The sequence below is a fragment of the Hyperolius riggenbachi genome, chromosome 10 (assembly GCF_040937935.1).
Source record: "Hyperolius riggenbachi isolate aHypRig1 chromosome 10, aHypRig1.pri, whole genome shotgun sequence".
Taxonomy (NCBI): Eukaryota; Metazoa; Chordata; class Amphibia; order Anura; family Hyperoliidae; genus Hyperolius; species Hyperolius riggenbachi.
In genome coordinates this window covers 5,986,064-6,012,007 of record NC_090655.1, presented here as the reverse complement: position 1 = coordinate 6,012,007, position 25,944 = coordinate 5,986,064, and the positions used below count along the sequence as shown (strand labels likewise).

Below are 25,944 nucleotides of genomic sequence, written 5' to 3'. Positions count from 1 at the left end.
AGTTTTTGACATGCCGGGTTGCAGAGTTTTTCCACTGTGCGGAACAGTTGGGCTCGTTTGTTAACTGCATTTGCAATCTCTTGTGATAGAAAGGATGATTTTTTTCCCGTGATTACCTTTTGGTAGCTCTTCAAGTGGAGGATTAAGGCATGTTTGTCTTCTGGGGACTGAGATTTGCGCCACAGTCTCTCAAGTTTTCGGCCTTGTCTTTTCAGCTCTTTTGTAGCGTTATCAAACCACTGTGCATGATGGTGTGGAGTAAGATATTTGGTGCGCAGAGGAGCAATGGTCTCAAAGGTGGAGGACACACATTTGTTGTATTTAAACACCAGAGTATCAGGGTCCAAGCTGGAGTCAGTCAATTCATCAAAGCTAAGGTTATCTCGGATATGTTGAGGTGTTAGCCCTTTTAAGCGGCGATATTTTATTTGATTCTTGACCTGGTGTTTGACAGCTGGTATTGAGAGGGAGAAGTGGATAGTGTGATGGTCTGACCAGGCAACAGGATTAATTTCCACATTGGCTATTGACAGCCCAGTATGGAATATAAGGTCCAGAGTGTGTCCTTTCCTGTGAGTAGCAGAGCTGATTGATTGGAGGAAGCCCAGTTCATGTAAGGCACGAGGTAGCTCAATTCCAAGTTTTGAAGAGGAGTCATCCACCCATGTATTGAAATCTCCAAGAACAATCCATCTGGGGTGTTCCAGTGTTAGGTTGCATAGGAGGTCTACAAGTTCCTTAAGGAAGTCTGAGTGTTTTTCTGGTGGGCGGTAGATCAGCAATATGTTAATGTTTTTCTCAGCTGAAAGTTGCACCCCCAAGCATTCAAACGAGTTGGTAGGACCTACAGTAAGTGGTCTGATTTTCAAAGCTGATCTAAAGCAAAGTGCAACCCCTCCTCCCCTGCGTTCTTTCCTGTTGCAGTATATCACGGAATAGTTTGTTGGCACGGCAGCCTCCAGGGTGGGGCCAACTGGTTCAGAAAGCCAGGTTTCAGTCAGGCAGGCCAGATCAGAAGACTCTATTAGATCATGTATGATTGCTGTTTTGTTGTTTATCGATCTGACATTACAGAGGACAGCCTTGATGGGGCTACCCTGGGAGCTAGGGTCTGAGATTGATGACTCCAAGACAGAACAGTCTCCAGATGTGTGGCTGTCATCTCTGCTGGATTGTGCTGGAGCTATTAGGGTTGTTGGCTGGGTGTACTCTGCAGATTTTGTCACAGAGTTATTTTGGTTCTGCGGTGAAGAATATCTTTTCCCACGTCCTCTCGAGCCTCTCTTTGTCTTTCTGAAGATTCCAACAGACTTCAGTAGAATTATTGTGGATTTGTCAATGTGCATTCCGCTCCTATCACACATCATACACGTCATCCGCTATCCACAGGAAGTGACACGTTCTGCTATAACCAGTCATACAGGGAGCATGTGCATTCCGCTCCTATCACACATCATACACGTCATCCGCTATCCACAGGAAGTGACACGTTCTGCTATAACCAGTCATACAGGGAGCATGTGCATTCCACTCCTATCACACATCATACACGTCATCAGACATCCACAGGAAGTGACAGATTCTGCTATAACCCGTCATACAGGGAGCATGTGCATTCCACTCCTATCACACATCATACACGTCATCCAACATCCACAGGAAGTGCCACATTCTGCTATAACCCGTCATACAGGGAGCATGTGCATTCCACTCCTATCACACATCATACACATCATCCGCTATCCACAGGAAGTGACACGTTCTGCTATAACCCGTCATACAGGGAGCATGTGCATTCCACTCCTATCACACATCATACACGTCATCCGCTATCCACAGGAAGTGACACGTTCTGCTGTCACCCGTCATACAGGAAGCGTGTGCATTCCACTCCCATCAGACATCATACACGTCATCAGACATCCACAGGAAGTGACACATTCTGCTATAACCCGTCATACAGGGACCATGTGCATTCCGCTCCCATTACACATTATGCACGTCTGATCATCCGACATCCACAGGAAGTGACAAGTTTTGCTATAACCAGTCATACAGGGAGCATGTGCATTCTGCTCCTATCACAAATCATACATAGTTACATAGTTATTTCGGTTGAAAAAAGACATACGTCCATCGAGTTCAACCGAAAAACAAAGTACAACACCAGCCTGCTCCCTCACATATCCTTGTTGATCCAGAGGAAGGCGAAAAACCCTTACAAGGCATGCTCCAATTAGCCCCAGATAAAATCCCTGGATCAACATCACTGGGCAATACCTAGTAATTGTAAGGAAAGCATCTAAGCCTCCTTTAAATGCAGGTATAGAATTTGCTATAACTACTTCCTGTGGTGTGGCATACATGTCTGATCATCCGACATCCACAGGAAGTGACACATTCTGCTATAACCCGTCATACAGGGAGCATGTGCATTCCACTCCTATCACACATCATACACATCATCCGACATCCACAGGAAGTGACACATTCTGCTATAACCCGTCATACAGGGAGCATGTGCATTCCACTCCTATCACACATCATACACATCATCCGACATCCACAGGAAGTGACACGTTCTGCTATAACCCGTCATACAGGAAGTATGTGCATTCCGCTCCATTCACACATCATACACGTCATCCGCTATCCACAGGAAGTGACACATTCTGCTATAACCCGTCATACAGGGAGCATGTGCATTCCACTCCTATCACACATCATACACATCATCCGACATCCACAGGAAGTGACACGTTCTGCTATAACCCGTCATACAGGAAGTATGTGCATTCCACTCCTATCACACATCATACACATCATCCGACATCCACAGGAAGTGACACGTTCTGCTATAACCCGTCATACAGGAAGTATGTGCATTCCGCTCCTATCACACATCATACACATCATCCGACATCCACAGGAAGTGACACATTCTGCTATAACCCGTCATACAGGGAGCATGTGCATTCCACTCCTATCACACATCATACACGTCATCCAACATCACAGGAAGTGACACATTCTGCTATAACCCGTCATACAGGGACCATGTGCATGCCGCTCCAATAACACATCATACACGTCTGAGCATCCGACATCCACAGGAAGTGCCACATTCTGCTGCTTCACTTTGCACCGAGCGGATGCTAGAACTCTGCATTCATCAACAGAGTGGAAACTGATTATTATTATTTATTGGATTTAAATAGTGCCAACACATTATGCAGCCCTGGACAATATATAAGGTTACAGAAAATGATAATAGGGTGACAGACAACACAATACAAGTAATAACCAGCCAGACACACAATGCCAGATCATACACTGGAGCAGTAGTTCCAATAATACAAGTCCACGTTATTCTGTGGGCAGGTCAGATACACAAGTAGGGAGGGGCCTGCCAAAGGCTTACAATCTAAAGGCAGTCTGTAAAGCTTAGCTTTTAGGGCTGGTTCAGACGGACGTTTGCAGAGCGTTTACAGCCAGCGTTCAGGGCTTGGTGTTAAACGCTCCCATTCAAGTGAATGGGAGCGTTTGTACCAAGCTTTCAAGCGCGTTTACACAAACGCGGCGTTTGGGTCCCGATTTTCCCTGGCGTTCAAGGAGCCCCTGGAAGCTACATGTAGCTTTCAGGGGAGGTTAACCGCGACGGCTAATGTCCCTCTAGGGGAAGAAAAAACGCGACCGCATCCAAACGCACACGAACGCTGCTAAACGCGACGCCAACGAACGCAACGCCTCCAAACGTCCATCTGAACCAGCCCTTAGTTTCAACAAACGATTGTACTAGAAGCACATTAAAGCTGAGGACAGTGGGAGGTGGGGCATGCTTTGGGGGCCACTGGAAAACTGGGACATATTGGGGGTGAGGGGAGGAATAGAAAGACATGATGCCACGCCCACTGGTGTTACAATGGAACTCCAGCTAAGCCCTTGAATTATTTACATGTTACAATGCCGTATATAAACAAACTAACTGTATTGTGGTCTGTGCCTTGCCTAATGTCACCTCTCCAGCACTTACACCCAAGGTTTATTTTTACATTGTACACACACACACACACACACACACACACACACACACACACACACACACACACACACTATCTAAAACTTAAAATGGCAATATAGAAAAAATATCCCGTCTGATCACTGGTTGCAGTTAAAGTGAACCAGAGACGAAGCACCCTTGTGTATTTTACCATAGAAATCAGTGGGAACATTAGGAAAAACATTTACCATGCTCTCTGTTCCATCCTCACTGCTAAAAGTGTCTGTTATCTAGCTGAGATAAGAATCCCGGAGTGAGCATTGAGTCTGGCTTTGCTATAATGACTCAGCTATAATGATTCCTGAGCAAAGCCAGCAGGGGGCAGGCTTGGACTTGAAGACAGCAAAGAACACAGTCTCAGCTATAATTATTCTGTAGCAAAGCCAGACCGACTGCTTAGTCGGGATTCTTATCTTAGAGGTGATAACAGGCAAATTAAACAGAGAACAATGTAACAAAGAGCAGATTAGGTGTTTACTGTCATGTTCCCACTGATTTATAAGGTAAAATACATGAGGTTGCTTCATCTCTGGTTCTCTTTAATAAGGGCGGGCAAACACAGCAGAAATGAGTTGTTTTCCAGGACTCAGTGTGACTGTAAGCAAAGGATAGTGCTTTCCTCACTGTTAGGGCTCTTTTCCACTATGAAACGCAATCGCGATTGCGATTGCGATCGCAATCGCGTTTCAATTTCCACCATGCGATTGCGATTGAGCTACTATACTCATTATAGTCTAGCTCAATCGCATACAAAACGCGGCAGGACGACGATTGCGCTTTGTCCAAAATCGCATCGCAATCGGATCGCACTAATGGAAATTGCTGCTGCAGTTTCCATTAGTTGAATGTACCTTGCGATTTGCAAACAGAAGCAAATCGCAAATCGCAGGCTAGTGGAAAAAGGCCCTAAGGCTTCTTGCACACTGCAAGCGATTCCGATTCCGCTTTTTAATCAGTTTTTACCTCCGATTCAGATTCCGATTTGCAGTGTGCAAGGAGCAAACTGCAAATCGGAATTGGAAGTAAAAACAGATTAAAAAGCGGAATCTGAATCTGAATTGCTTGCAGTGTGAAAGAGGCTTAAAGGGACTCCGAGCAGTGCAGAAACTATGGAAAGATGCATATCATTTTAAAGCTCTCTTTCTCCTCTTTCCAATGATATATAAACCGCCGCCATACGCCTTTTAGTTTTCGCTATTTTCGCGATTGAAATTGCCGCGGCCGCGATTTCAATCGCGAAAATAAAGAAAACTAAAAGGCGTAGAGTGACGATTTAGGTGTCGCCAGAAAGAGGAGAAAGAGAGCTTTAAAATGATATCCATCTTTCCATAGTTACTTGTATTACACAGGACGACACTTTCCCCAGTGTCAGCAGCTCCATTCAGCAGAAAAAGTCGGCCTGTGTAATACAATGTAACTATGGAAAGATGGATATCATTTTAAAGCTCTCTTTCTCCTCTTTCTGGCGACACCTAAATCGTCTCCCTACGCCTTTTAGTTTTCTTTATTTTCGCGATTGAAATTGCAGCCGCGGCAATTTCAATCGCGAAAATAGCGAAAACTAAAAGGCATAGGGTGGCGGTTTATATATCATTGGAAAGAGGAGAAAGAGTGCTTTAAAATGATATGCATCTTTCCATAGTTTCTGCACTGCTCGGAGTCCCTTTAAGAGTTTCCTGAAGAAATCTGATATACAGTAATCCATCCATTGCAATGGTCGCTCCCAGCCCTGCTATATAGTGTGTGCGCAGGAGGGTACTTAGGATTTTTACACAGATGACATTACTTTGAGACAAAAGCAAGTAGGATGATTGTGTGTGCAATAAAGGGTAGGGTAACAAGTTTTTATTTATTGCTGTGCCAGATGTTAATTGTATAAATCCCTGAATAATTAAAGACATAAATGAAAGGGGACAGGGAAAAAAGGGCGCACAGCTCTAGTGGACTAAAAGGGCGCCGCCATAGACTGCAATACAAAATATCGGCTATTGGGCGCCCGACAGGTAAAAAGGGCACCTGAGAAATAGCGGTTACAGGGAACGTTTTATCAAAAGTTTTCGTTTATACAAAAAGGGTTATAACAAACATCGTTTACAAGATCGTTTTGACTGTGTGTTATACTTATTTTTTCGTTTTTAAATCTCGCTTATAGGAGCTATAACTTATTTTTCCGTTTTTAAATTTCGCTTACAGGACTGTTACAAGTAAATCTTGGTTTACAGTACTATTAACAGATTAAGGTTTATAAGGAATATCGTTTACAAGTTCGTTTTGATGTTGTGTTATACTTACGTATAATGATTAAATACCAATGTATATACCGTTTTGAACCTTGTACCAATGTATAAATACCGTTTTGAACCTTATTGTATTAGAAATACATCATACTTGGTATTAACTTTGTTTTTTACACTTATAATGCGTTGATTATAGTTAGCAAAATATCGTTTTTAATATTACTGTTATTTTAAGATTTTTTTTTAATGCTTACGTGATATATAATTTTATGTATTTATAATATTAATACTGTATACGTCATTTTAAGACTATTTAATGTATTACAAATATACAAATTATTGGTTAGGGTTAGGCACTACCAGGGGGGTCTAGGGGTTAGGTATAGGGAGGGTTATGTATAGTTACAGTGCAATATACAGCACTATGGGGTGATTAGGGTTAGGCGCCACCAGGGGGGGGTCTTAGGTTTAGGCACCACCAGGGGGGTGGTTAGTTTTAGGCACCATCAGGGGGGTCTTAGGTTTAGGCACCATCAGGGGGGTCTTAGGTTTAGGCACCACCAGGGGGTTGGTTAGTTTTAGGCACCACCAGGGGAGTCTTAGGTTTAGGCACCACCAGGGGGTTGGTTAGTTTTAGGCACCACCAGGGGGGTCTTAGGTTTAGGCACCACCAGGGGGTTGGTTAGTTTTAGGCACCACCAGGGGGGTCTTAGGTTTAGGCACCACCAGGGGTTCTTAGGTTTAGGCATCAGCAGGGGGGGTCTTAGGTTTAGGCATCAGCAGGGGGGGTCTTAGGTTTAGGCACCACCAGGGTGGTCTTAGGTTTAGGCACCACCAGGGGGGTCTTAGGGTTACGCACCACCAGGGGGGTCTTAGGGTTACGCACCACCAGGGGGTTGGTTAGTTTTAGGCACCACCAGGGGGTTGGTTAGTTTTAGGCACCACCAGGGGGTCTTAGGTTTAGACACCAGCAGGGGGGTCTTAGGTTTAGGCACCACCAGGGGTGTGGTTAGGGTTAGGCACCACCAGGGGGGTCTAGGGGTTAGGGATAGGTACAGGGAGGGCTGTGTATGAGAGTAAGGTTAGATATAGTTACAGCACAATATGTGTAATATATACAATTTATTACATTATGTGTATTAATGCAAAGGGGGGGGGGGGGGGTCTAGGTGTTAGGGATAAGGGAGGAGAGATCTGTGTGAGCTTACAGTTAGGTATAATTGCTGTGAAATACCTTTAAAATCTACTATTCTATTACTATGCTTAATAGCAGTGTAAATATCGTTTTTATTATAGACGCTATTTGAAGTTTTAATACACTATCCGTTTGTTGTTATACACGCCATTTCACATTTCATTCAACAATACGTTTATGTTATACACGCGATTTGGCGTTTTACAACAGAATACGGTTGTTGTTATAGACGGTATTTTGCCGTTTAATATACGTTCATTACAGCAATACAGCACTATATTTTCATTTACAAACGCAACTAAGGGAAAACATTGTTTTACATTATAACTTATAAATTCGGCTACATCCCGCGCCCTTTTTCAATATATGCAAATGAAAGTGGACTGTAAAATGCAAACAATACAAAAACTATTAACATGATTGAAAAATGCTACTTGTCTGGCCATAATGATGATTGTTTTGCATATTTGACCCAGGTCGGTCATTAACCCATTCGCGTTCCGTCGTTTTCACGTGAGAAATGTTCACCTCCCATTCATTAGCCTATAACTTTATCACTACTTATCACAATGCACTGATCTATATCTTGTTTTTTCCGCCAGCAATTAGGCTTTCTTTGGGGGGTACAAGAGCCACTTTACTGTAAATGCATTTTAACAGGAAGAATAAGAAAAAAATGGAAAAATTCATTATTTCTCAGTTTTCAGCCATTATAGTTTTAAAATAATACATGCCTCCATAATTAAAACGCACGTATTGTATTTGCCCATATGTCCCGGTTATTACACCGTTAAAATTATGTCCCTATCACAATGTACGGCGACAATATTTTATTTGGAAATAAGGGTGCATTTTTTCCATTTTGCATCTATCACTATTTACAAGTTTAAAATAAAAAAAATACAGAAATATTTCATCTTTACATTGATATTTAAAAAGTTTAGACCCTTGACCCTTAGGTAAATATTTACTTTTTTTTTTTATTGTAATTTTTTTTTTTTTTATAGTAAACATTTTATTTGGGTACTTTTGGGAGGGTGGGAGGTAAACAATAGATGTATAATGTAAATGTATGTTAATTTTTCTTTTTTTTTCTTTCAGGTGTAGTATTACTTTTTGGCCACAAGATGGCGGCCATGAGTTTGTTTACATGACGTCACTCTAAGCGTAGCACACGCTTAGAGTGACTCATCGGAGAGGGAACAGCCAGAAAAAGCGCAGCTTCCGAGAGAAGCTGTTGCTTTTTCAGCGGGGGAGAGGAATCAGTGATCGGGCACCATAGCCCGATACATTGATTCCGTGGTGACCGAATCCGCGGCCGGAAGTGCGCGTGCACGATCGGCCGCGGGAGCGCGCGGTAGCGCGCATGGCTCCTGGACGTAGAAACTGCGTCCAGGAACCAAAATAGGTCAACCTCCCTAGCGGTAAGGGTTGGTTCACACTTGTTTATAAAACGTATCCTTGGCTGCGCTTTTTGGCCCGGATCAAAACCGGAGCCATGGATACCAATGTTTAAAATAGCGTCCGTCTTTACACACTTTAAAAACAGATCCGCGGAATCCATTTTAAAAGACTGAAAAGAGAGTCCAGATTTGCAGGTTTTTCACGGACGCCGGATAGACGGAAGGCTACACAAAACCGCATCTCCCTCTACACAGAGAACTTTTGCACACAAAATAGAGGCAAAAACAGATTGCCTACTGATTGCTCCTCCCCTCAGTACCATCTCTTATCCAATAGAAACAAACATGAAGAAAGGCCAGAAGTGTAAACGGACTGGAAACCTATGCTACAAAAGGACGACATTTTTAAAAACTGAACAGTTTGAAACGTGATACGATCTGCAACTGGACAAGTGTGGACCGAGCCTAAGCTCAAGTCAGAGTCGCTAGGCTGAGACATAGACACTTGTAGCTGTATGCTCCATCCCCTATTGCCTGATGAAGCGGGGCTACACCAGCGAAATGCATTGCAACTGTTTTTTGGAGTATAATAATACATCTAAACCTTTGAAAATTTATAGTTTCATGTCTGCTTTGAGGAGGTAAGTCCACCACTGCCTCCTCAGCCATTTTAATGTTTTAGCATATTTTATCCTGTTGGCGCCTCTGTTCAATTCCTGTGATGTCATTACTGTGCCACCGATCTACAGAGAATGTCCCACCCCCTTTCCTCGGAAATAATTCTACATAGGTGGAGAAAGTATGATCCGGACACACATGAAATGGGATGAGGTCAGTATGAAAGGAGCTTACCCTCTTTTTCAGGATCATGGAGAAGGGTGCGTTGCATCCGTAACAATTACCTGAAACATGAAAACAAGAAAATAAGTCAGTGAAACGGAGAATGCGACATAAAGCGATTGTACAGATCATACAGACATGTAACAACAACAACAAATAACATTTATAAAGCGCTTTTCTCCCGTAGGACTCAAATCACATAAGCATGGCTCAGACCAGTAATTGGATGATTGGTAAATTGTGGTACAGAGGAAAAATTCTATAAGTCTGAAAATGCTAAACAGGTGGCTTTTCAGTCTAGATTTGAATAACTCCAGGGATGGAGCGGTCTTTATTGGGTGTGGAAGGAAATTCCAAAGAGTAGGGGCAGCATAACAGAAAGCTTTGGTTCCAAAGGTTTTGAGGTGCACCCTTGGAGTGACTAAGGCCCCGTTCACACTTGCGTTGTTGCAAAAAACGGAACGGATGTCCGGATCCGTTCCGTGCGCATCCGGACCGGATACGTACGGTTGCACTCAGGATCCGGTCCGGATCCGTTCCGTTTGCATCCGGTTTTTCATCAGTAGGTGATCAGGTTGATATCAGTTTTTTAAGAGATACAGACTATATAAATTCTTGGGGTCTGGGAGATCTGCAGAAGCCCCGGGGTCATTGTTGGAGACAGCCTGACGTGTGGAGACCATCCTTGGATATAGAGACTGCAGTTTGGACCATTGATCCAGTGTTTTTGTACTCATTTTACCTGGGAATTGTCTCCTTTTTGATTTCTACCTATTACTATGTGGGAAGAAGGCGCGTTCCTCGCAGGAGATGGTGGGGGCACCAGGCAGGTAGCTGCTGCACCTGTAGAATCAGGTCCTCAGGTGTGTAGGGCCTCACCACTTCCTCCGACATGCTGCCAAATATCTCCAGCCACAAGTCACTGCTGCTCCACTCCTCAAACGCTGGGCCCATGAAAACGCATAGGTGGGTAGAATATCCAGATTTTTTATAGTTTTTATAGCCAGTGTTCCGTTTCTCATTGGTTCAGCTGTGCGGATGGTGCAGTCAGGATCCGGTCCGGGTGCAGCGGCCGGATCCGACGTACATGAAAAATAGAGCAAGTTGGAAAAGTGTCCGGAGTCCGTATCTGGTCCGGTCCGCGTGGAACGGAAGAGTATGTACGCATCCATAGACTATCATTGGATTGCCAAACGTCCGTTCCGTTTGTACAGTATACGTTCCGGATCCGGCCCGGAAAATCCGGACTGCTAACGCAAATGTGAACCCTGCCTAAGTTTATAGATCCTGCTGATCTGAGGTTGTGAGAGGTGTGGTGCAGCTTCAGCAGGTCCTTCATGTATCCAGGGCCCAGATTGTGCAGGGATTTGAATGTCAGCAGTCCAATCTTGAAGAGTATTCTCCATTCTACTGGTAGCCAGTGCAGTGAGCAAAGGATCGGTGTAATGTGACAGTGGTGAGGCTGGTTTGTTAGCAATCTGGCAGCAGCATTCTGCACTAATTGCAGGCGACACAGGGCCATTTTGGGGAGGCCAGCATAAAGGGCATTGCAGTAGTCCAGCCGTGATGTGATGGAGGCGTGGACTAGGGTTTGAAGATCCTCTGGGGGAATGAGGTGCTTAATTGTTGCAATATTTTTCAGATGAAAGTAGGAAGATTTGATTACAGCCGAGATTCTGTTTCAAAGCTCAATTCCCCATCAATGAGCACACAAGGCTGCGCACACGGAGATCACGGCGAACGCCGCCATTATATGCAAAATACAAGGCTACTTGTGAGGGCGGCCTTCTATTCAGGAATAAAGATGGCCAATAAGATGCAAATAAATGTGCCTCGCATGCAAATCAGTGAACAATGTATGCAAATTCAAATTGGCCAATGTAAATGGTGTGCTGTGCAGGCTTCAGAATAGCATGAAAAGGATTGGAGAATGTGTGGCTCCTCCTCTTATCAAGTCAACTGTCCCATGTGTCGCCAAGCTTCCACCCCGCCCTTCCCAAAGCATGACAAGAGACTCCGCCCCTTGACCCTTAGACTAATGAGAAGGGTCTGGTTAAATATGGGGCCTACGTTATTAACACAAAACCAGACAACCACCCCCCACTCTCATCCCTAATTTATTCATGTGAAGAGTTCTATCAGAAAAAAACACATCTTCATCAGTGCTCAATTAATGTTAAAGGGGCCCTGTAGTGCCATGTAGTGAAATGCAGTAAATTATAATTCAGGATAACCTTATCCTGAATTATAATTATCCTGATTTTTTGTTAGGATTGACTGATCTCCCTACTCATGGCGACAGAAAGCATTGTGAGAGCGACGCATCTGTGCTTCCCCAGCCCTGCGTTCTCACCCAAGGGATCCTGACCCCGATCCTGGCGACATGCCTTTTACGTGTGTGCAATGCTTTAGGATGCGTACACACGTCCAATTTTGATTGGCTTATTTTACCACATTTATGTAGTTTGAAGGCCCACAGATTTTAAATACTATGCACAGATTGTGTAGAAAAACGCTCATACCACATAGAAGTGGCAAAATCAGCCAATCAAAATAGGATGTGTGTGCACCCATCTGGTGTAACCATGGATTTAGGCACGTTATTTTAGTGAAGAAAAAAGCAAAAACGCACTGTAGATGCTCGTGTGCAAAAATATCTGGTTAAGTTCAACATTTTCTCAATAACTTTATAGATAAAAAAGTAAAAACTAATCTGATTTAATTGGATGGTCGATCTGAGTCGTTAAGGTGCCCATTAACTGTACAATTTTTTCACCGAATGTGATCTTTCGATGCAATTTTTACGATCGAATTGTATATGAAATTTGCTATTTATGAAGACAATCGATAGTGGTGAACGATTCTTTGGCTGATTGCTTTATAGGCTAAAATCAATCGAAAAGATGGAAAATATGATCGCATTTGAAAAGAAAGAATCGTTCTGTAAATGTAAACATTCGATAATTGCCTTCAGATTACTTACAATTGTTCAAATTGCATCGAAAGATTGCATTTAGTGAAAAATTGTAAAGTTAATGGGCACCTTTAGATGCAGGGACACCTTTCGATGCTAGAGTCCGGCTGGAATATTTCGGTTTTAGCTTATTCCTGGCTTCTGTCTCTCTCCCCCCCCCCAGGAATTTCGGAGTGACAAGTGTGAAAATATTTGGTCTAGCGATGAGAATGTGACATCAGCCGTCATTGGAACATGTCATTCATACGCCGGGTGCCCCTCTCTGGCATTCTTCATGCTGATAGGCGGCTGACAAGTCCTCGCATTATACTCGCGCTGTGACAGAAACCCGACTTTCCGCCAGCAGAACGGGGCTCTTGTGGGTGGGGAGAACTCAGCGAGCGCCCTGACAACACGTCTCCAGCAAACGTCACGTTTCTCGGACACAATACGGCCTCTCAAGTCCCAGTAATAATACTGACGTCACAATATTGGCAGGCGCGCAATAATGTCCAGCGTACATCGTGAGGCACCGAGGACAAAATACATCGATATTATTTCAGCTGGCACCAAACGCCGATTTTGTGGTGTTATTAGAAAAACACACACGTCTAGGCCAGATTCAGAATGACTTCATGTGGTAACCCTTTAATTGCCAAGCGGAGGCAGTTTGAGGGAAACATTTGTAAAATATTTGTCTTTTAATACTTAAAAGTATTAAAGTTGCATTAGATGCATTAAAGTTGACCTGAATTCTGGGAAACTTTTGTAAATAAGTTACCAGTCATTTTTACCTCACAAAGAGAATTCCACACACACTTTTATTTGTACATCTGGTGGTAGGCACAGCGCCCACTTTGTAAATCTGCTGCTGTTCGGTACAGCGCCCACTATATCAGGCACCCAAAAGCCGGTATTTGTATAGGAGACTATGGCAGCGCCCAAGAATTGCCTTATTTCCCCCTTTAGGTTAGGTGTCAGGGAAGTAGGTTTTTTTATTTTTATGGGAGGGAGGGGGGGGGGGGGGTTAAGGGCTGGGCATCAGAGCAGTAGTTTGTGGGTTGGGGTTAAGGTTTAGATGCTAGGTAGGTAGTTTATGTAGTTATGGTGGGTGTCAAGGGTTAAGCTTCAGTTACCTAGTTTGTGTGGGGGCGGGGGGGGGGGGTGGAGACTGGAGGATTCTGTGTAAGAGTAGGTTTGGCTATAGCAAAATATCAGTATTTTACACACTTTATAATATCTGCATTGCTGGGTGCCCAAATTTCTGCACGCAGTTCGAAGGGTCATTGGCTCCATTTTACAGCTTCAAAATACAAAGTGTGGTTTCTAACCTGCAAACATGTCAGAATGATGGAATGGTATAAAAAAAGCTATATAACTGAAAATAAAAATATGAGACTCTTTTCTTTGCTACAAATGTTCTAGTAATTATCCCTACTACACATACAATTCATTATATCATAAGTTTATTTTTGCTTCAGTGTCACTTTAACCATTTATGCCACGCGGATGTGAGCTTTACGTCCACAGAGGGCAGCTGCTAGGGCCACAGGGACGCGCTAGTCACGTCCCTGAGGAATGGGGGGCTGTGCGGGCGATCATGCAGGCAAATGCCCGCGATCGCGATGTTGCCGGGAGGGGGGATTGGCTGCAGGGGACAAAAGACCAAATAGTAAAATTACACCTACTGACTTTAGGGAATAAAAATAATGTATTATTTATGTCAAGAGGGCATATAATTATTAAATAATGGGCAAAAAATTAGTGATGGGTGTAAAACTAAAAAAATTCACCTTTATTTCCAAATAAAACATTGTCACCATACATTATACTAGGGATATCATTTTAACGTTGCAATAACCGGGACAAATGGCCAAATAATATGTGTGGATTTTAATTATGGTAGCATGTGGTATTTTAAAATTATAATGGTTGAAAACTGAAAAGTAATGATTTTTTTCCATTTTTTTTCTTATTATTCCCATTACAATGCATTTACAATAAAATAATTCTTAGCATAATGTACCACCCAAAGAAAGCCTAATTGGTGGCGGAAAAAACAAGGTATAGATAATTTTGTTGTGATACGTAGTGATAAAGTTATTGGGGAATGAAAGGGAGGAGCGCTGAAATGGGAAAATTCTTCTCGTCCATAAGGTGAAAAATACCCGCAGGCTGAAATGGTTAAAGGATAGCCGAGGTGACCAGTTAAATCTAGGTATACTTCCCTGGGGTTTCCTCCAGCCCCCAGAAGTCATTTGTGTCCCTCGCCACAGCCTCGGTCTTCTCCTGGTCCTGCTGGCAGCCTCTGAAGGATCGACAACTTCCAATGGGTCGGCATCTTCTGTCGAACGCACCCACGGCATTTGTCTGTGGTCAACCTTCCCGCATCTCTCAGTACACTCAGTACATACAGTTAGCTTGTGTATAACATAAGTTAGCCAATAAATGGTATCGTCCTGATTCAGAACTCCTTGCTTTTACTGATGGCTAACTTATGTTATACATAAGCTAACTGTATGTGTACAGGAATCAGTCAAATGAAGGCTTCATAGCCAAAAGTTTACTGCTTTTCTTCTAAGTTAAAGTGGACCTCCAGACTAAAAATCTACTCAGCAGCACTGAAAAGTCCTGGTGTTTCTTTAACAGTTTCACAGCATCAGAACTTTGTTTTTCTTACCCAAGCCTAACTTTTAGCTGCACAGAAGCTAAGCTCCGCCCCATCAAAGAAATCTGTCAGGGCATTTTTCCCCTGATGCTGTGCAAAGCATGATGGGATTTCTGATGTTGTTCTCGTTGCCTAGCAGCTGGGAGGGGTGATCAGGACACAGGACAGTTGGAACTGTGCATCATGCTCCCTGTCACTTCCTTTCAACCAAAAAGATGGCTGCCCTCATGAAATCACAAACATTTGCCTGTTCTTTTAAAACAGGGTTGGTAAGATTACCTATTTTAATTAACATAACTAAAGTAACTTAAAGGAATATTGACACAGGAATTGTTTGGGAAGTGCTGCTAAGTACTGGTTTATACATTTTAGTAGCAACTTCTTTGTTTACGGTTATCAAAATACATTCAAACTTTACTGACCCCAAAACTGACGGCTGAATGAGCCATGAGGAGAGGGGAAATTCCCCTCACACTTGATCAGTTAACTCTATGTGTAGCTCTGTGTGTGACAGAGAAGAGAGCTCCCAACAGATGCAGCTCCTGTGTCCTGTGTGTCTGACTGACCTGTCTGAAGAGAGCAGAGGAAATGTAACGAATTGTCACAGCTTTTCATACTGTTTTTGCTTTCAGAGTTTGATATGTTTGATATTTGCTTTCTGTAGTCTGATATGCAACTGTGTATTGAAGCAGACACCCCTTCTGCAATTGATTTGTCCCAATATAGCTAAATCCTACCCTCAATAAATTACAGCTTTTGCCTCTGATATTTAACATGAAAAGTAGGAAAATGTTTACACAGCTACTTAGACATTATTTGCACACTGTCATTTTAGAACACTTGGGTATCGATAGTATTCCTTTAATGACAGTATGTTTGTTTAGGCTGACGTTCCCCTTTAATTAATAAATGGTATCATCCTAATTCACAACTTCTTGCTTATAATATTGGAAGACAGAGTTGGAGCATCTTTAGTGATCTTGGGGCAGCAGAAGAGGAGAGGACACTTGTGTAGGAGACAGGAGGACCAGGGAAGGTATACTGTGCTTTCCCTACAGGTGAATCATTTCCCAATGCACGGCACAATCTTCCTCCTTCCCCCAGCAGGACAGGAGTTCTGTGGCTGGATTAGTTTCTCTCCATGTTTATATTAGTCAGCTAATGCAGAAAGCAGTCTATGAACATCTTCTTGTAATTACAGGCATTGGAGCGGCTGCGATCATGTGAGAGCGGCCAGAAGCAGCGGCAGCTCCTGCCTGCGGATATAACTCACAGCAGAAGTCTTGCGACCCCCTCCAGAGGTTAGCGTGTTGTAAAATTGTTATAACTGTACATTTCCACGCTTTCATTTTTTACAATATTTTGATAGAATGTTTTTCTGCTCACTTCATGGATCATACCACCACTACAGAGCGGCGCGGAGGCTGGGGGAGGCTACTTTATGGCGGTACTTTTTAAACTTTAACCAAAATGTACAAACTTTTGTTGATTAGATCTCACTAATATTATAAATGTGAACGTTTGGGTGTTTGTTACTCGATCACACAACAACAATGGCTGAATGGATTTGAATGACATTTGGCACAAACATAGTACATTACCTGGAATAACATATAGGATACTTTTTATCCCCATGACCAAAAAGTGGGCAGAGTCAAATACACATTTTACTGGGAAAATGTAAACTGCAGCCATTCTTACACTGTTAATGGCACAAGCCTCAAGCCTGCTACAGTTGGGTGACTGGGGTTCACATTCAGACAAGGAGAGGAGCCACAAACAGCCAATCAGATTTGTTTCATTTCAATGCTAATTATTGATGGCAAAGCTCACAAACTTGGTCATTGAGTAATTGTGTGCTAGGGTTAGAAAAAGTAGGCGGAGCCAACACCAGCCAAATACATACCCGGGCAATGCCAGGTCATCAGTGGGCAGAGACAAATACAAATTTCACTGGGAAAATGTAAACTGCAGCCATTCTTACACCGTTAGTGGCAGGGTTCTCAAACTTTGCACAGATAGTCACTGGGTGACTGGGATTAATATTCAGAAAAGTGGGTGGAGCCTACAAAAGCCAATCAAAATTCTCCTATTGATTTTCAAGGGGAATATTTAATTGCTGCCATTCTTGCACTGTTAATGGCACAGGCCTCAAACCTGGTACAGTTGGTCATTGGGTGACTGGGGTTCAAATTTAGAAAAGGGGGTGGAGCCACAAACAGCCAATCAGATCTGTTTAATTTCAACGCAAATTATTGATGCCAAACACCGCAAAGCTCAGAAACTTGGTCATTGGGTAATTGTGTGTTAGGGTTATAAAAAGTGGGAGAAGCCAACACCAGCCAAATAATTACCCGGGCAACGCCGGGCAATTAGCTAGTTATAAATAAGTACACTTCAAGAGCCACGGAAGTCATACATTTGAAAAGGACGCCGTGGTAATCAGGGCACTGGGGGAAATAATACTAATATTTTACTAACACCTAACCCCACCCTGGCGTACGTATTAGTACGCCGCCAGAGCTGGGCGCAGGGTGAGCCTCTCAAATCCTCAGCAGTGTAAAAGACTATTCACCCTCAGAGTCATCACAACTCGGAGAGAAATGTAATGCGGGGTCTGGCGATTATGGAGCCCCGAATTACCCTAACATGCCCCACAAACTATAGCATTCCTGCTATGGGGCGCCTAGTTTCTGCGCTCGGCACTGAGCACCGAAATCACCTGATTCATCACGCAAGCTATCCCTCTACCGATGTCTAACCCTAACCGACCACACCGCTGCCATTTCTGCTGATATTTATCCAGGTCCACTTCTAGACTTTTTGCTGCCTGAAGCAAACTTGTGAGGATGCACCCCCCGGATTTGGAGTGATCGCACAGCACCAGACAGTTTATTCTACTTCATTTAATGTTCTCACATGACATGCTGCAGCTCAACACAATAGCACACTGGCTGGCTGTGAGTCTGTGACAAACACACTGCTCACCCTCAGCCAATCCATTCCTCCTCAGTCAGGACAGCAGTGCCACCTCCTCCCTTCTGCTGTGCAAGTCACATGAAATACTGCTGCTCTCCTGTCTCCCCCCTCCTCAGTCACTGTCAGACTCCTCACACAGCACAACAAGCTGCTTTTCCCCAATGATGCTCTCCTGCCCCCCCCCCCCCCCTTTCCTCACTCTCTGTCAGTCTCCTCACACAGCACAACAAGCTGCTTTTCCCCAATGATGCTCTCCTGCCTCCCCCTCCTCACTCACGGTCAGTCTCCTCACACAGCACAACAAGCTGCTTTTCCCCAATGATGCTCTCCTGCCTCCCCCTCCCCACTCACTGTCAGACTCCTCACACAGCACAACAAGCTGCTTTTCCCCAATGATGCTCTCCTGCCTCCCCGCTCCTCACTCACTGTCAGACTCCTCACACAGCACAACAAGCTGCTTTTCCCCAGTGATGACCTCTTTACCCCGCTCTCTTCTCTCCTCTCGCGTCTCCTCAAACTCTGACTGCATGCTGTTAGTGTAAACACAGTACAAATATGCTGCCCCTGTAATCTCTGCGCCTGATGCAAATGTTTCACTGTGTTTCATGAGAGAACCGGCCCTGTATTTATCGCCTAACCTTTTCTCACACTAAGGGCTGTGGAGTCGGACTCTGATGATTTTTGTACTGAGCCCAGTACTGACTCCACAGTCCTGCAAATCGCTCTACAGAAGCCTAACACCAATTGCTGCTTGTGAATTTTCGCATCAAAAATGCCATTTGCGTGTCTTTGCATTTCTTACACGAAAATACGCATTTTTTTTGTATTTTTGCCCAAATAGTAAATTTAAAACACAACTGCAAATTTTCAACCAAATAGCAACTTTTGCAAATGGCTGCGATATTCAAAATGTGCTTTGTGCGAAAACACAAAAACGTATAGGAAGTAATTTCTTCTCTCCCCATATTAGGCCTCTCATTAGTTAGTGGATGAGAAAATGAAAGCCAAAAAGTGCTAAACTAAATTTTCGCTTTTTAAGTGACAATTACATTTTATTTGCGAGTATTCTCACTTTTTAAAAAAGAAAATTGTGCTTATTTTTGTGAAAATAACTCAAAAAGAATATCAGCATTTTCGCTCATCACTGCCTAACACTAGCTGACCCCCTCATTGCAATTTTTGCTGATATCAGCGCCTCTTTCACCGCTAAATTTGTCCTCTCTTCTGCTATTTATCAGGTGCCGCCAGCACTTAATAAAGTGAACCTCCAGACTAAAAATCTACTCAGCAGAACTGAAAAGGCTTGGTGATTCTTTCACAGTTCACAGCATCAGAACTTTGTTTTTCTTACCAAAGCCTAATTTTTAGCTACACAGAAGAAAACTGCCCGGGCATTTTCCCCCTGATGCTGTGCAAAGCATGATGGGATTTCGGATGTTGTGGTTCTCGTTGCCTAGCAACTGGGAGGGGTGATCAGGACACAGGACAGTTTAAACTGTGTCTCATGCTCCCTGTCACCTCCTTTCAACCAAAAAGATGGCTGCCCCCATGAAATCAAACATTTGCCTGTTCTTTTAAAACAGGGTGGGTAAGAGATTAGATTACCTATCTATTTTAATTAACATAACTAATGTACCTTAATGACAGTATGTTTGTTTAAGCTGAAGTTCCTCTTTAAGTTACCCTCCTAGGGCCGCTAACTCTGCAGTCTATGTGTCGTCCATTTGTACCGCAGAGCCGGGACAAGGTCCTCCAGCACCCAAGGCTGAGACACCAAAGTGCGCCCCTCCATCCCTCCCACCCCAGCCGTCACATGCTGATTGCTATTAGACTAAGAAGCACCCCAGGGCCCCCAACACCTCTTTCTCTAGTTATCTGGCTTGCAGTCACTGCCATGTATACCATTTTCTTATTTTTCTCTGGAATGAAAGCTGAGTGAGTTGTGAGCCCCCTCCTACACTGCACCCTGAGGCTGGAGCCTCTCTCGCCTCTGCTCCCCCTCCTACACTGCGCCCTGAGGCTGGAGCCTCTCTCACCTCTGCCTCGGCCCGGCCCTACACCTCCTCCTACACTGCGCCCTGAGGCTGGAGCCTCTCTCGCCAGTTAGACCCTTGCTTTAGATGATGATATGACTTTCCCCTTGCTAATGCAGAGGTCAGCAAGGGACAGTGTAAGGAGTAGGTAACATGGCGCCTTCATCAGGTCCTCTCCTCTCACTTGTGCACCAGCACAGTTACAGTCTTCTTGTACAGCGCATGCGTAGAACTCTCCCAGGACCATGCATGCGCAGTGCCCTGTGACTGGACCAGTCGGGAATTGATTGGCCCAGACTGCGGGAGAACAAAGGGGGCTGGATGGAAACAGAAGAACCAGTGGCGTAGCAATAGGGGATGCAGAGGTAGTGACTGCACCAGGGCCTCTGGACCAGACGGGCCCTTCTTCTATATTGCTTTATCAGCTCTTGGTGCTAAGCTTGTAATGATCTCATAATTTGTGCCTTGATTAGTTCTAATCATTTTGATAGACTGTTCTCGTCCCTAGCTTACACCTCTCTGACACTGCGCATTCCCCTCCCCTTCTCACATCTCCCTGACACTGCAGCTGTCCCCTCCCCTGTTTACACCTCTTTACACCTCTCTGACACTGCAGCTGTCCCCTCCCCTGCTTACACCTCTCTGACACTGCAGCTGTCCCCTCCCCTGCTTACACCTCTCTGACACTGCAGCTGTCCCCTCCCCTGTATGCACCTCTCTGACACTGCAGCTGTGCCCTCCCCTGATTACACCTCTCTGACACTGCAGCTGTCCCCTTCCCTGCTTACACCTCTCTGACACTATGGCTGTCCCCTCCCCTGCTTACACCTCTCTGACACTGCAGCTGTCCCCTCCCCTGCTTACACCTCTCTGACACCGCAGCTGTCCCCTCCCCTGATTACACCTCTCTGACACTGCAGCTGTCCCCTTCCCTGCTTACACCTCTCTGACACTGCAGCTGTCCCCTCCCCTGATTACACCTCTCTGACACTGCAGCTGTCCCCTCCCCTGATTACACCTCTCTGACACTGCAGCTGTCCCCTTCCCTGCTTACACCTCTCTGACACTGCAGCTGTCCCCTCCCCTGATTACACCTCTCTGACACTGCAGCTGTCCCCTCCCCTGCTTACACCTCTCTGACACTGCAGCTGTCCCCTCCCCTGCTTACACCTCTCTGACACTGCAGATGTCCCCTCCTCTGCTTACACCGCTCTGACACTGCGGCTGTCCCCTCCCCTGCTTACACCTCTCTGACACTGCAGCTGTCTCCTCCCCTGCGTACAACTCTGAAACTGCGGCTGTCCCCTCCCCTGCTTACACCTCTCTGGCACTGCAGCTGTCCCATCCCATGCTTACACCTCTCTGACACTGCAGCTGTCCCCTCCCCTGTATGCACCTCTCTGACACTGCAGCTGTGCCCTCCCCTGCTTACACCCCTCTGGCACTGCAGCTGTCCCCTCCCCTGCTTACACCCCTCTGGCACTGCAGCTGTCCCCTCCCCTGCTTACACCCCTCTGTCACTGCAGCTGTCCCCTCCCCTACTTACACCTCTCTGACACTGCGGCTGTCCTCCACCGCTTACACCTCTCTGACACTGCAGCTGTCCCCTCTCCTGCTTACACCTGACACTGCAGCTGTCCCCTCCCCTGCTTACACCTCTCTGACACTGCAGCTGTCCCCTCCCCTGCTTACACCTCTCTTCCACTGCAGCTGTCCCCTCCCCTGCTTACACCTCTCTTACACTGCAGGTGTCCCCTCCCCTGCTTACACCTCTCTTACACTGCAGGTGTCCCCTCCCCTGCTTACACCTCTCTGACACTGCAGCTGTCCCCTCCCCTGCTTACACCTCTCTTACACTGCAGGTGTCCCCTCCCCTGCTTACACCTCTCTTACACTGCAGGTGTCCCCTCCCCTGCTTACACCTCTCTTACACTGCAGCTGTCCCCTCCCCTGCTTACACCTCTCTGACACTGCAGCTGTCCCCTCCCCTGTATGCACCTCTCTGACACTGCAGCTGTGCCCTCCCCTGCTTACACCCCTCTGGTACTGCAGCTGTCCCCTCCTCTGCTTACACCTCTCTTACACTGCAGCTGTCCCCTCCCCTGCTTACACCTCTCTGACACTGCAGCTGTCCCCTCCCCTGCTTACACCTCTCTTATACTGCAGGTGTCCCCTCTCCTGCTTACACCTCTCTTACACTGCAGGTGTCCCCTCCCCTGCTTACACCTCTCTTACACTGCAGCTGTCCCCTCCCCTACTTACACCTCTCTGACACTGCAGCTGTCCCCTCCCCTGCTTACACCTCTCTTACACTGCAGGTGTCCCCTCTCCTGCTTACACCTCTCTTACACTGCAGGTGTCCCCTCCCCTGCTTACACCTCTCTTACACTGCAGCTGTCCCCTCCCCTACTTACACCTCTCTGACACTGCAGCTGTCCCCTCCCCTGCTTACACCTCTCTGACACTGCAGCTGTCCCCTCCCCTGCTTACACCTCTCTTACACTGCAGCTGTCCCCTCCCCTACTTACACCTCTCTGACACTGCAGCTGACCCCTCCCCTGCTTACACCTCTCTGACACTGCAGCTGTCCCCTCCCCTGCTTACACCTCTCTTACACTGCAGCTGTCCCCTCCCCTGCTTACACCTCTCTGACACTGCAGCTGTCCCCTCCCCTGTATGCACCTCTGACACTGCAGCTGTGCCCTCCCCTGCTTACACCTCTCTGACACTGCAGCTGCCCCCTCCCCTACTTACACCTCTCTGACACTGCAGCTGTCCCCTCCCCTGCTTACACCTCTCTTACACTGCAGCTGTCCCCTCCCCTACTTACACCTCTCTGACACTGCAGCTGACCCCTCCCCTGCTTACACCTCTCTGACACTGCAGCTGTCCCCTCCCCTGCTTACACCTCTCTGACACTGCAGCTGCCCCCCCCCCCTGCTTACACCTCTTTGACACTGCACTGTCCCCTCCTCTGCTTACACCTCTCTGACACTGCAGCTGTCCCCTCCCCTGCTTACACCTCTCTGACACTGCAGATGTCCCCTCCTCTGCTTACACCTCTCTGACACTGCAGCTGTCCCCTCCCCTGCTTACACCTCTCTTACACTGCAGCTGTCCCCTCCCCTACTTACACCTCTCTGACACTGCAGCTGTCCCCTCCCCTGCTTACACCTCTGACACTGCAGCTGTCCCCTCCCCTGCTTACACCTCTCTGACACTGCAGCTGCCCCCTCCCCTACTTACACCTCTCTGACACTGCAGCTGTCCCCTCCCCTGCTTACACCTCTCTTACACTGCAGCTGCCCCCTCCCCTACTTACACCTCTCTGACACTGCAGCTGTCCCCTCCCCTGCTTACACCTCTCTTACACTGCAGCTGTCCCCTCCCCTACTTACACCTCTCTGACACTGCAGCTGACCCCTCCCCTGCTTACACCTCTCTGACACTGCAGCTGTCCCCTCCCCTGCTTACACCTCTCTGACACTGCAGCTGCCCCCCCCTGCTTACACCTCTCTGACACTGCACTGTCCCCTCCCCTGCTTACACCTCTGACACTGCAGCTGCCCCCTCCCCTGCTTACACCTCTCTTACACTGCAGCTGTCCCCTCCCCTACTTACACCTCTCTGACACTGCAGCTGACCCCTCCCCTGCTTACACCTCTCTGACACAGCAGCTGTCCCCTCCCCTGCTTACACCTCTCTTACACTGCAGCTGTCCCCTCCCCTACTTACACCTCTCTGACACTGCAGCTGTCCCCTCCCCTGCTTACACCTCTCTTACACTGCAGCTGTCCCCTCCCCTGCTTACACCTCTCTGACACTGTGGTTATCCTTGGCAGGTTATGGTGCTCCATATCAATTGTTATGAATAGAGTACTTGGGGTGGCACAATATAAAACTTGCACTGTTGCCTAGAGCTCCTAAGCTATGCTACCGTGAAGTACCCAAATGGAGTACAGGAGGCTGGAGGAAGCCCCAGGTAAGTATAAATCCTGAGGTGTTCATCTCAGGGTTAGCTTTATGAAATCGCTGTCAGAAATCAGACTTTATGTAGGTCAGGCTAAGGCAGCGCATTCGCAATAGTAGTCTGAAGTTCAGCTGATAATATTCACATGTATAGCTAAAAAATGAAAAATGCCTTATACCTTACGTCCTACAAGACCACCCGCGCCTCGCCCGGTGCTGTAAATCTCCGGCCGCCGCGTATGGAAGCCGCATTAAAAAAAATTTGAAATACAAATAAAAGATAATCGGAATATTAAACATTATCCGGGTCCTGAAAGAAAATACATATGGTGGTTTTCAGTTAATTTGCGGTTTCGGCGAAGGTGCGATCCTCACACCCTAAATGAAGTAATTCTCGCGACGGCGCCGCAGTGGGACAGACGTCTTTTCCAGATGTCGCCACCGGCGCTACGTCATACACATTATTTGCTTTCCGAATCCTAAAATGAGGATAATTTGTAGCGATCGCCTTGTTTCCTCGCCCGAAATATTTAAACAGGTGCTGCTAATTTGCGGGCTCGATAGAATACATCATGTTTACACATACCATTAATTTCAAACTAATTACCTTTGTTTGAAAACCAAAACAAGGTTTTTTTCAGCCGCTTCGCTTTATAAGGTGTCACTCATATGATTCGCTGTTTTTACGGCGAGGACACGAGCGTCCCGGTTGTTTACAGCGGCTAGTTTGATTTTCAAGGGAGCCCTTCGATGAGGAATGGAGATAGACTGCATCATCGGACTCGTACTACCGTATATCTTCCAATGAGGATTCAGCAGCATATCGTTTCTGTAAATCAACCCCGAGAACTGACCGCTGAGATCGGCTTCCCATTCCAGTCCGTCTTGGTTATTTATTGCGTTCTATGTCCTTGTTGAAAGGTCAGCACGGGAAGTTTGGCCAGAGCAGAATCATCCACCAGGCAAAATTAGGCAGGTGCTTGGGGCCTAGTGGGTGACAAGGGGCGCAACTGTCCTCATTCCACTTCAGCTTACCAAAAGGACCACAAGAGGGCCCCAAAACGACTACCTTGTCTGGGGCCCCCTTACATCTTAGTCCATCTCTGAGTCTGGCTCGTTGTTGCAGATGGGGACACAGACAGCAGTATAAACCCCTCAAATATCTTGCTGACGGACAAATCCGTATGGGGTAGAATGTTCTTCCAGTCAATGCCAGCAGTAAAGTGTTGTACCGTGTTAGCCATCAGTAAAAGTAGGATGTTTTGAATCAGGACGATACCATTTATTGGCTAACTAAAAAAAAAAATCCGATAATTTTTTATTTATTTTGCTTACCTATCCTGATGTTTTTGGGGTTTACTGTCAGATATAGGAGCAATGTGATATCAAAGAATGCAAAGAATGTTTCTGCTGGTTTCCATCTTTACTGTTTCTCTGTGAAGCCAAGAGTGACATCACTTCTGCCCTTTTCTGCTTTTCGTCAACCCAGTTAGTTGCTAGCAGGGTGAACTCTAATGACCCTGCCGCTGGTTCAACAGTTATCCTGAGATCACCTCTAGTAGGCCTGAAACGCTGAATATGGGGGACACATCACAAGTCCTGCTGGC

The 25,944-nt window shown here is 45.9% G+C and overlaps 1 protein-coding gene across 4 annotated transcripts in view; it reads right to left on the bottom strand.

Moving 5' to 3' along the window:
- Window positions 1-25,944, bottom strand: part of ZFYVE27 (zinc finger FYVE-type containing 27) — a 149,710-nt gene that overhangs the window by 5,268 nt on the left and 118,498 nt on the right. For all 4 annotated transcript variants that reach the window (XM_068257954.1, XM_068257955.1, XM_068257952.1 and 1 more), the window contains one exon: window positions 9,748-9,797. In XM_068257954.1, the coding sequence (XP_068114055.1) occupies window positions 9,748-9,797 (50 nt within the window). The remainder of the gene's footprint in view (window positions 1-9,747; window positions 9,798-25,944) is intronic.